The 12751-nt window shown below is 36.0% G+C and overlaps 1 protein-coding gene across 2 annotated transcripts in view; it reads left to right on the forward strand.

Annotated features, from left to right (window-relative positions):
* The window catches only part of PCCA (propionyl-CoA carboxylase subunit alpha), a 472769-nt gene that overhangs the window by 378470 nt on the left and 81548 nt on the right, over positions 1-12751 (forward strand). For both annotated transcript variants that reach the window (XM_004384162.1, XM_023738522.1), the window contains one exon: positions 4051-4104. In XM_004384162.1, the coding sequence (XP_004384219.1) occupies positions 4051-4104 (54 nt within the window). The remainder of the gene's footprint in view (positions 1-4050; positions 4105-12751) is intronic.

The raw sequence follows: 12751 nt of genomic DNA on the forward strand, positions 1-12751 counted from the left end.
TTTATATTTGATAAAATCCTTCATGAGTCCACACTGATACTTTCAATTCAAATTCAGGACTATAGGAATATTACTTAATCCATTCTATCTTTATCTCTATCTGCTTTCCCCACTCCAAGAATCATGGTTCTCAACACACAGGGGATAATAAAATTGAAACATTACATAATTACCTGTTCTTTTGCTTTATTCTACATTAGCTACTTACAAATATCAGGATAATAATATTAAAACTACTACAAGTAATTTGGCCTTTTTGCTTTGGTGACCAAAGGATTGTTTTTAGTGTTTAAGTCCAGTAATTTTACTAGACTATATCTCAGTGTGGGTCATTCCAAGCCAGTTTTTCCAGATGATAATCTCTCGCCTCCACCCATTCCTGTATATCCTCAACCTTACTTCACACTGTCAATCTTTCTAAAACATAAATATGGCATACCTCAGTTCTTAAGTATAAGAACTTTGTAAAGTATAATCTCTGTCTGTGCAAGATATGATCTGTCTCTGTAAATGCTTCCCAGGTCCATTCTTACCACTTCTCTTCTTCAACCGACCCTGTTTCTAGCCATGCTGAACTATTATTCACCATTCCTTAAACTCACCAAGCTTTTTCTTAATCTGAGATTTACATAAACTGTCCCATCAGCCCAAAAGTTTCTCTTTCACTTCCTTTTTGATAAATTCCTGCTCATTTTTTAAATACCCAGCTGTAATGTCTATCTGCAAGTCTTCCTTAACTTTTCTGGCATTTAGTTAATCTGGCCTCTGTTATACCATAATACTTTGTACAGAACTCTGTAATACTATTTATTATATTGATTATAATTATTTATTTTAGAATTCTACTCTCTTTCCTGTAGTCTCTTACAGAGTGAATCTTACTGTAGTTAGCAATGATCAATACATAGGATAGATGGATCGATGGTTGGATAGATGACTAAAGTGGAAGTGTCTGGATCATAATCTAGGATTCAGTACTCAATTGTTAATAAAATTTGTTCTTTCCCTTCATTTCCTTAAGAAGATTCAATTTCTAATTGAATCTTTAATTGGATCTCTTTAAGGAAATGAAGGGAAAGAACCTATTTTATTCAATTTGGAATTCTTTGTCTCTTTTTGCCTTTATTAAGTAATACATGACCATGCAGAAAAATAGGAGAAACAAAATGAGTGAAAAGGAGAAAAAAAAAAAAAAAAAAAAAAAGAAGAAAGGCCAACTAATGTCATCCACCCAGAAATAACATAACAGTTTTATGTGCATTATTTATTCTAGAATTTTTTTCTATAATGTGTAGAATTGTTTTTTTTTTTAAAAAAGAACAGTCTGAACATATTGTTTGGTACTTTCTTTTCTCACTTAGAAATATATAAACATTTTTCACATCTCTAAAAATTTTTTATGGCTGCATAGGTGTCCCATAATTCCTTAACCAGCCCCTTTTTTGATTATTTAGATTATTGGTAATTTTTCAGTTCTATAAACTACAGTGTGATAACATTTTTATAGCTGTACTTTTTTGCCTACCCATAATTTTTTTCTTAGGATAGATTCTTAGATGTGGAAATAATGAGTCAAAGTGCTGATGTACCAGTACTGAATTTTTTACTCCCTATCACTCTGCCTTGAGTATGCTAGATTACACTTGTGTCAAATCACTTGGGAATATTTGCAGGTAGGGGTAAACATTTTGGAATCATTGTGCATTAAACCTATTTCTTCTTATTGATTTAACCACCCTTAATCAAGGAACCAGGGGCTCAGCCTGAACTCCAGAGGAGCACTCTGGATCTATTACATTAGTGATCATAAAGATCAGAGTTGACAAACCTCCACTTCTATAAGAGGAATGAAATTAGCATACATGTGTAATAGTTCATGGTATGCAGTTCATTGAAGTCCACTAATAATCCCTCAGAACTATATATGAGAATGTTAAAGAAGAATTCATAACTACTTAACTGCTGTGTGTGGAGTCTTTGAAGCCACTGGGTCCTCACAGGACAGGAAGAATTTTGAGGATCAAGTTCGGATTATATAGAACAATTTTACAGGTGAGAATGAGCTGAATTAAAATTAAAAAAAAAAGTATGATTTACTTCCAGTCTACTATTTTTAGTAGTATTATTTACTCTTGACTAAAATTCAAAATAAGATAACTATATAACTATAGCTCTGCAGTAGAAAGATATGGCAGTCTGCTCCTGTAAAGATTACAGCCATGGATACCCTATGCGGCAGTTCTGCTTTGTCACATGGGGTCGCTATGAGTCGAAATCGACTCAGCAGCACCTAACAACAACAACATACATATACTGTGTATGTTGTATTCACTTCATTTTTATAATAACTTTATTGAGATATAAATTCACATACCATACTTTATTGAAATATAAATTCACCCATTTAAAGTGTGCAATTCAGTGATTTTTAGTCTATTTACAAAGCTGTGCAACTAATTTTAGAAAATTTTTATTACCCCAGAAAGAAATCCCATAGCATTCACTCATTTCTCCCCAGCCCTCATCTCCCAGGCAACTGTCACTAACCTACTTTCTGCCTCTGTGTATTTGCCTGTCCTGGACATTTCATGGAAATGGAGTCGTACAATATGTGACTTTCTGACTGACTTCTTTCATTTAACATAATGTTTTCAAGGTTCATCTATGTTGTAGCATGTATCATTACTTCATTTCTTTTTATTACTGAATAATACCCCATTGTATAGATATACCACATTTTATTAATCCATTCATCAGTTGATAGACATTTGCATTTTTTTTCTATTATGAATAACATTGCTATGAACATTTGTGTACAAGTTTTTGTGTGGGTGCTAATTCATTTTTTTACTGTTATACAAATGTATAAAACACAACATTGGCCAATTCAACATTTTCCAGGTATACAGTTTAGTGATATCAATTACATTAATCATGTTGTGCAACCACCACCCGTAATTGTTGCCAAATTTCCCATCACCATAAACAAACAAACACTGCTTTCTGAACAATGGCTCCCTCTCTCCCCCTCTCTCCCACCCCTGGTAACCACTAATAAACTTGGTCTCTATCCATTTGCCTATTATTATTTCATATAAGTGAGATCATACAATATTTGCCCTTTTGTGATTGACTTAGTTCACTGAGCCTAAGGTTTTCAAGGTCCATCCATGTTGTAGCATGGATCAGGACTTATGGCTGAGTAGTATTCCATTTGTATGTATGTACCACATTGTGTTTATCCATTCATCTGTTGATGGACACTTAGGTTGTTTCCGCCTTTTGGCTATTGTGAATAATATTGCAGTGAACATTGGTGTACATGTGTCTGTTTGTATTGCTGCTTTCAGGTCTCTTGGGTATATACCTAGGAGTGGAATTGCTAGGTCATATGGTAGTTCTATGTTTAACTTTTCGAGCAGCTGCCAAACTGTTTTCCACAGGGGCTCTACCATTTTGTATTCCCACTGGCAACAGATAAGCGTTCCAATTTCTCTACATCTTCACCAACATTTGTTATTTTCCAGTTTTTTGATCTTAGCTATCCTATTGGGAGTGAAGTAATATCTCATTATGCTTTTGATTTGCATCTCTGTAATGGCTAATAGCGTTGAGCGTTTCTCATGTGCTTGTTGTCTGTTTGAATATCCTTTTTGGTGAAATGTCTGTTCAAGTCCTTTGCCCATTTTTTGATTGGGTTGTTTGTCTTTTTGTTGTTAAGTTTGTAGAAGTTTTATGTATATTTTGGATATTAGACTGTTATCGGATACGTGGTTCCCAAAGATTTTCTTCCAATCTGTAGGTTGTCTCTTCACTTTTCAGATAAAGTCTTTTGATGAACAAAAGTATTTAGTTCTTATGAGGTCCCATTTATCTATTTTGTCTTTTGCTGCTTGTACTTTTGTTATAATAATCTTATAATCCATCATTAAAAACTAGGCCTTGCAGCCACATCCCTATGTTTTCTTCTGAGAGTTTTATGGTTTTAGTTTTCACATTTAGGTCCTTGATCCATTTTGGCTGATTCATTTTTATACCTTTTTTTTCTAGTGTCTTTCTCGAGAAGCATGTGGAAACATGAACATTCAGTTTCTTGGTACAGTGGTGAGTATGAAAGAATCATTATTTCGTGTATTCTGTTAATTTACAGAGGGAGAAAAGTATTCAGTGAGTTTAAGTCCATGTGTCTGAAGCTGACTTCATCATAGCATTATTCTGCTGTTAAATCACCATGTTTGTGGATTCTTCAATGTGTGAGAGAAGTTTTCATGATATAATTATTTTAGTCACTTCTTGTTAGAGAGAAAATAGTTTTAAAATCACGTGCAATTTATTCAGTACTTTGAGCACTTTCTTATTGAAGATTTTTGCCATTTTTCTGTAATAAAAGTAAGAATATATTATATAAACATGCTTTTGGAACTAATGACCTTGATTTGTTTTGCTCAGTTTTCTTTGTAGCTTTCTTTATTAGGCCCTTTCAAATCCACATTTCTAATGGAACTAATGAAATCTTGATTTTTTTTCCACCTAAGATCCTATTAATTATTTTCTATATTGCTATAAAATATTTATAATAATCATTTCAGTGGACCTGTAGTTAACATTATGTTGAATAAATATGACATATTTTGCTTATCCATGAATCCCAGTTGTTAGATATTCAGGTTACCTCTAATTTTTTTGTCATTACAAATGGTGTTCTAGTGAGTAACTTCATGTGTTTTGCTTTTTTGGTGTTTTGAATTATTTTTATAAGATAAATCTCCTCCTAAACAGTCAAAGGCCATGAATAATTTCATGGTTTTGTATACATGTTGCCAATTATTTCATATCTCTTTAGAACACTCACTACAGGTCATGTAATAGAATACATATCAGTTTGACTGTACTCTCCCTGATGTTAGTTATAATTTTTAAAGTTATTTAACTTTACGTGGCAAAAGGAAGTTTTATTTTATTGTTGTGTAGCATGGAGTCGACTCTGACTCGTAACGACCCTGTATGACAGAGTAGAACTACCCCATAGTGTTTCCTAGCCTGTAATCTTTATGAGAACAGACCACCAGGTCTTTTATCCCACAGAGCTGCTGCGTGGGTTTGAATTGCTGAACTTTTGGTTAGCAGCCGAGTGCTTAACCATTGCGCTACCAGGGCTCCTCCTTTATTTTACTATTTAATATAATTTTGAAAATTATTTAACAGGTAAAACAAAGGGCACATTATTATTTTAATTTGCATTTCTATGTTTATTGCTATTGTATTTGCATATTTCTCCATGTATATCAATAAAACCAAACCAGACCCATTGCCACTGAGTCGATTCCAACTCATAGCGACCGTATGGGACAGAGTAGAACTACCCCATAGGGTTTCCAAGGAGCACCTGGTGGATTTGAACTGCCAACCTTTTGGTTAGCAGCTGTAGCTCTTAACCACTATTCCACCAGGGTTTCCATGTATATCAATAGATATAGTTTATAATCTGTGGAATGTCTGTTCATGCTGTTTGGACACCTCGTTCAGGATGTAGATTCACGTTGGGTATTTCTGATAGCTCTGTGAGTTCATTGAGAATATCAGAGGAGTGTCTTCTGGCCTGAATCAAAAGAGGGGTAATTTTGCAGCGATTGAGGTGGAAAGGATATTAATAATCATGTACATTTACTTGGTGCTTTATAGTGTATACATTACAGGCAGTCCCCGTGTTGCAAACAGGAGCTGTTCCTGAGTGTGTCTTTAAGAATTTGTAGGGAAATAGGAATAGGTGCATTCGGTTCTTATTTAGCTTTACTTTAATGCAAGAAAAGGCTTCGAAGCCTCTTCTATGATTTAAAAGCTGCAGGTGCAGCAAGTGAAGGTGATCGTGATGAAGAATTTGTTGTGAGTAGGGGGTTGGTCCAGTTGTTTCAAAGTGAGGGCAAAGTTACATAACATTAAAGGGCAAGTACGCGTTGTTCGTAAGTTGGATGTTTGTAACCCAGGGACTGCCTGTAGAGAGGTATATGTATGCTGTATGTATAGTAATATATGTATAGGCACTTGCCCGATATAACCTAAATTTAAAATGTTGGCCTTAAGACTTGTGGTTATTCTTGCTTTTTCTGGTTAATAAAGTAGTACGTGCTTACTGTAAAAATTTCAAATATTATTGAAATGTATGTGAAGCATTATGTCCTATCCTCTAGAAGTACTTAAGTTGTTAACAGTAGATATATTCGTCCAGAAAGAGAATCATACATCTTTTTACTCAACAGTAAATCTTCCATGTCAGTACGTAAAGATCTAGCTCATTCTTTTTATTAGCTGTGTAAAACCAAAAAACCAAATCCATTGGTGTCGAGTCGATTCTGACTCATAGCAGCCCTACAGGACAGAGGAGACTGCCCCCGTAGGGTTTCCAAGGAGTGGCTGATGGATTAGAACTGGCGACCTTTTGGTTAGCAGCCAAGCTCTTAACCACTGTGCCACCAGGGCTCCTTTTCAACCATCAGCAAATGCCCTTTAATTTTATTCCCTTTCATCCACTTCAGGCACCAGAAACATACCTGAAATGGTAGTCCAGAACAAAGGACAAGCAGTGCCTTGTTCCCAAGAAGTATAGAAATGTGAGAGACCCATGAGGACTGTCTCCTTACAGAGATATGTGTCACTTCTGGTCAGAGGTAGCTAAAAGCAGGTGTGAGCTCTCTGGGCCTGTGGTGTGCCTGCCTTGGAAGCTGTGTATTAACCTTGGGTAACCGCTGGAGCTGCACACCACCCCTAGCCTTCAGTGGGCTGCTATTTCAGTGATCACATGCTTCTGAAACATAACCCAGTTTATCCTAACACACAACCTTGGAGGAATGCTCTTAACTTCCACACATACCCCCACTAAATATCCACTTAGATAGACTTCAAGCATAAGGTCTCCTTCCTGTTATGCTGTTTAAACTTTATTTAAAAATTGCTAGATAGTGCTTTTGTATAATGAAAGGTAAAATCTTCCAGATTAGTAGAATGGGATGTTCATAGATGAAATTTGTGCCTCTGTGACCCAGATGAAGACATTTGACTTGGGTATACATATGTCTTCAGAGCATCCACAGTTTATCCTTCAATGTCTGTCTATTTTATTAGTGTTCCCAAAATGGAGTATATGGGACTCTAATAGGCATGAGAACCCTGGTGGCGCAGTGGTTAAGAACTATGGCTACTAATCAAAAGGTCAGCAGTTTGAATCCACCAGCCACTCCTTGGAAACATTATGGGGCAGTTCTACTCTGTCCTGTAGGGTCCATGTGAGTCGGAATTGACTCAACGGCAATGGGTTTGGTTTTTGGTTTGGTATACAGGCATGAAAGCGTATTTGAGACTTAAGAAAGTTAAAAAAATCTCTCCGGCAACTTACCTGTAAATGTATTTTATAAACAGTTGGAGATAGGAGAATATTACTTCTGAGTTCTATGCCTTACTAATACCTCCCTTGAGCCTTGCCATTTATTTTTCTAAGTATTTTTATACCTATTATCACCACCCATATGTTACCCCATACTGAAGTACTGATGATGGGTATGCCTAATTTTCAGAAGAGAAAATGGAGCACAGAGGGGTTAAATAACTATTCTAGCCAATCAACTAATAAATGGTAGAACTGGGATGCAAAACCAGGTCTGACTACAAAGTCCAACTGTTAACCATCATAATACTTTGAGAACAAATTACTGCATAATCCAGAAACTTCTTTGCAGTAACTGCTAAGTATACTTAGTTGATAAACTACATATTCCAGAATTTTTCCAGGACGTCTGTGCCTATTTAAAATGGGAAATTTCAGGGTTTTAGTTGTATTTTTTGTTTGTTTGTTTGCTTGGTTTTGGTAAAGCGATGAGTCTGTGTACCTCAGAAAGTATAAGCTCACAAAAAAACAGAAGAGTTAAAACGGTGTTTTACTTAACCAGAATTCCTAATTTGAACTATGCTTCCCAATAGGCGAATGTTTTGTTACTGCTTTAAGAATGCAGAAGTTGCCATTCTCTTTCAGATTTTTTTAATGTATTCGTTGTTTATATTTAATATTTAAAGTGCCATTATTGTTAAAGTACCATAATATTGAGGCAGACATATCTCAGTAAGACTGAAAGTTTTTTCTTGTAAACAGCGCATATTGCCAGAAAGGGAAAATAAGCCTCGACCACATTTGAGCAGCTTCTTCATAGCTGTAGTATTGGCATTTGCCCAAGGACTCTTGAGGAACTATCAAATTATATGTTTTTGAAGTCTAGCCAGAGAGCTTAATGAAACCAAATCATGCTGAAGTTCTTAAAGCTACTTTAAACCTCAAATTGTAGATTTTTTAAATTAAGTTTTTATTGATAATAAATATACTTTATTTCTTATTAGCCTTGAAAGCTTGAGTGATAATATCAGTAGAATAAACATGTTTTACCAAGATTTACTATTAAGAGTGCTATTAATATGACCCCTGATACGGTAGCACAATTAGATTTCAAAGTAAGCGTTTAAGAAGTAACAGCGATTAATGACAACCATCGAAAACAATTTTGAACTCCATCAGTTTAACTCAGGAGGGTAAACTTAATATGATAATTCGTCTAGTTGAATTGTATCAGCTTAGCAGGAAAGTATGTAAATATGTGACCCTTACCTAGCTCCTAAATGGATGCTGTGCTGATAGATTTATCAGTTCCATTAAAGAACTTTGGGGAACTTTGGAATTTCAGCAATTGTTCCCCTGGAGGCTGAAAACCGAACCTGATCTCATACTGGGCCCATTCTGGCCTGCATATTTCCATAATTTGCTTTTGCTACTAATATGACAGCAAGACACAAATAACTGTTTCTAATAATATCAGATGGAGTTGTGGAGGACAGCATTTTAATGCAGTAAAAGACCTCCCCGTGGGGTTGTTATTGCCACTATAGAACAGCAGTTACACAGTTGCAACTGTAGTCTCTTAATTGATTCGTTTAATTAGCAAGAGCTGGAGCTTGGGCTGTATCTTGTCATTTGATATTAGAGGACCCAAAATTTGCATCCTTCATATTTATAAATATGTAAACACCATCAAAAAGTTCTGTTACTTCTGAAAATTCACTTGTATGTATTACATTTTAATAGAGTAAGCTTCCATGTATTTGGAATCTAAGGAATTGGAAAATGCAAAACGAAAACAAACTAGGTTTGTTGTTGTTGCTTTTCCTCATCAGCACTCTTTCGAGAAGTAAATGCTGTCACGCACTTTTTCGGTTATGTACTGTCTTCCAAAACTAAATTTCTGGAGAACTTCTTCAGTCTTCTATACCTTATAAATTTATAAGCAGTCCTGATACTTGTATTTCTGACTTACATTAGTCTCTTGGTTTTCCTCATGTGTAACCTCTATTTGCCTTTTTCTCCCTTCTCTATCCCATTTCTTTCTCTCTATTAGCGGTGTTTTAGGAATTTCTGGCACACTAGTCCATGTTACTTTCCACCTGTCCCATCGGCCTTTGCAGCTACCTTAAGCCCTGTTAGCTTAGGCTTTCCGCTTGTGATCACCCTTGGGACTTGCCCACCTAGCCCAAGCTGCAGTGGTCCCAATTTCCTTGGATTTGACTATTTTACATTTGAAGTACCAGCGAGAACTCTGTGTGGAACTATCAATGATGTAAAGGAAATTTCTAGTCTAGAGATCAGGGAAAAGATAAAGGGCTAACATGTAAACTGAGGATTCAGTAAGATATAGAGGTAATATCTGAAGCTCTGTGAATAGCTGAGATTGCCCAGGGGGCCAGTGAGGAAGGAAGAGATAGGGCCACAAATAGAAATGCCCACATCTAAGGAGGGAGGGGAAGGGTTCCTAGCCTCTCTAATAGAATTGTTTTAGAAGCAGTGGCATTACCTATTGTCCAAATAATTTATGTTGTATGTAGTATTGGAAGCCAAATTAGTTTAACCTCAATCATGATTTTATTGTATCCTAGAGTGGCACTAATTATATCAAAGTATCTCAAAAATCCTACTGCCATCTGCCAAAGATCCTCAAAATAGAATTAATTTTAATGACTAGCTTAATGCCTTTCATTTGTATGATCCTTTAGGGTTTCAGAACACTGCTACATATATTATCTCATTCAATTTTATTCAATTTCTAAGATAAATAAGCCATAAGGTGCTGTATAGCACCTGAGAGTTAGTTGTAAAAATGAGACACACAACACTCTTTGGAATGTTGTTAATTTAAAATACTTGGAATTACCGAATTACATGTTCACAAAAAATTTACGTAAATCCTCATCAGCATGTTAATGAATATAGGGGTGGTGGAGGGCAGGAGGAGGAATACTAAGTAAAGCCTGACTTCCTGAGTTTGAATCTCAGATCTCTCACTAGCTTTGCAAAACTGAACCTTAAACTCTCTTTCATTTCTCATCATCAAAACAGACATTGTCTACTTTCTAGGAGGTAAAAACCAAAAAAAAAAAACATTGCCACCAAGTCAATTCTGACTCATAGCGACCCTATAGGACAGAGTAGAACTTGTCCCATAGGGTTTCCAGGGAGCAGCTGATGGATTCGAACTGCTGACCTCTTGGTTAGCAGCCATAGTTCTTAATCACTGCGTCACCAGAGCTCATGGAGATAACAAGGGTTGAATGACAAAATGTTTGTAATACGCCTGAAATTAGTAGGTACTTGGCATATAGTAGCTCATTTATTTTTATAGTCCTCCAAATTATGTAATATACTCCCCTTTGCTTCATTTTGCCTCTTATTTTTTCCCCTCCTTTTTCTTACTTGCTTGGAAATACGCTGAAATGGTGACTCTTGATTGAGTCTACAATTGGATGCTTAGTCAACAGAAAAATTCAAGAGGAAAACATTTTTCTCTTTTATTTGAAAAGCCAAATTTTTGTTTATCCTATAGTTATCTCTTTTAACAGTTAGCATATTATTTATTGTTGAATGCTAAATATAAAGTATGTATTTAAACTTCTACTTTGAGGCAGCAAGACTCTTAAAAACATCTGTTTCTTTGATGAATAATGAAGTTCACTAAGAGCAAACCTTTACCAGGGAAGATTTTTTGGTACCTGAAGTTCACTAAGAGCAAACCTTGACCAGGGAAGATTTTTGGTACCTTGTGTCAGTATGAGTCAGAATCGGCTGGACAGCCACAGGTTTGGTTTGTGTGTGTGTGTGTGTTTGAACATTGCTGCTTAAAATATATTCATGCTGAAAGCTGACATACTTCTGATACAGTACACTTTATGATGGTGCTTATGGGGCTTTCTTTGAAGGGACATCATTTTAGGTAAGCCTTCTAAGGCCACTGTGGTATGTTATGACATACTGTTGATCTTTTGTACCTATAAATTATTTGATTGTTGGTCTTTAACTTGTGGTGAGAATGATGTGGAAATGGCAGCTTTTTTCTCATAAAAGCAGTCAGTGGTTCTCCAACTTTATCATGGCTGAGAATCAGCTGGAAAGCTGGCTAAAGAAACAAATTCGTTGGCTACATTCCCAGAGATTCCCTGGGTCTAAGGTGATGCCTAGGAACCTGCTTTTAATAGAAATCAAAATCAAAACAAAACAAGAACACCAGGATGAGGATTTGGAACATATTTTGACTCAATGTAGAATTAGTATCTAGTAGGACATTGAAACCAAAAAGCACATTATATTACTGATGTTATGAGTTAAGCATAGGCGCAATATTTAGGTGTTTCTTATTATAACAAGAGGGTAGAATAAACATTTGATTGTTTTAGGTTCATGAACCAGATCTTTCATGGACAGCCATTCATTAAATATAGGGCAAATTCTTGTTTGTGTCATTGCATTGCTTATTTGGGTTCTTTTTACATTTTGAGTAGGTGTACTGTTATTGTTTACCAAAGATGCTCACATACTGAGTAAAAAGTGATAGTGCACAGTTAAATAACGTATCAGAAGCCACTACTCTTCATTTGGTCCTCAATTTTATAAAAGTCTTGTAATCTTCCTGATAAAACCCTGAAAGCAGACCCACTGCTGTCGAGTCAATTATGACTCATAACGACCCTATAGGATAGAGTAGAAGTGCCGCATAGGGTTTCCAAGGAACAGCTGATGGATTCGAACTGCCCACCTTTTGGTTAGCACCTGAACGCTTAACCACTGTGCCACCAGTGCTCCAATCTTCCTGATGAGACATATCAAGTAAAGTATATTATAAGTATCACTTCACTGTGGCAAAAACAGTAGAGGTACTTTTCTGTTTTTTTTTTTTTTTTTTTTTTTACATTTAGCATTTAATTGCATAGTTATTTAAAATTTTGCAGCATTTCCCATTTATGCATGGGAAGTGTATGGCAGGATGTCTGGTAAGGCATAGGAGAAATCAAATAGTAGTCACTATCTCAGATATGTAGCTTTCCCAAGCTGGGTGTTTTGTATAGTGTAAATCCTCAAGATTGTGGAGGAACAGCTTCAGTAATTACTAACGTATCAGTGTTAATTACCTAGGGTAATTACTGAGCATCAGGGGATGGTGAAACTGTGAAGTGCCCCTTGATTGAGACAGACTCCTTGCCTAATGTAAAGGTTAGGTGAGTATTAGTATAGAAGTGATAACAATTACCCTTACTGCAGTTCACATGCCCAAGAGGTTGCGCCACCCACTTTCTGTCTCAGCTGCTCGTTTAACCAACCTTTGAGACAAGGGTAGACAAGGTGACTGCCACCTATTGGATGCCTGTAACGTACCTGGTGCTTTACATTTGT

Source organism: Trichechus manatus, unplaced genomic scaffold, assembly GCF_000243295.1.
Source record: "Trichechus manatus latirostris isolate Lorelei unplaced genomic scaffold, TriManLat1.0 scaffold00118, whole genome shotgun sequence".
Lineage (NCBI taxonomy): Eukaryota > Metazoa > Chordata > Mammalia > Sirenia > Trichechidae > Trichechus > Trichechus manatus.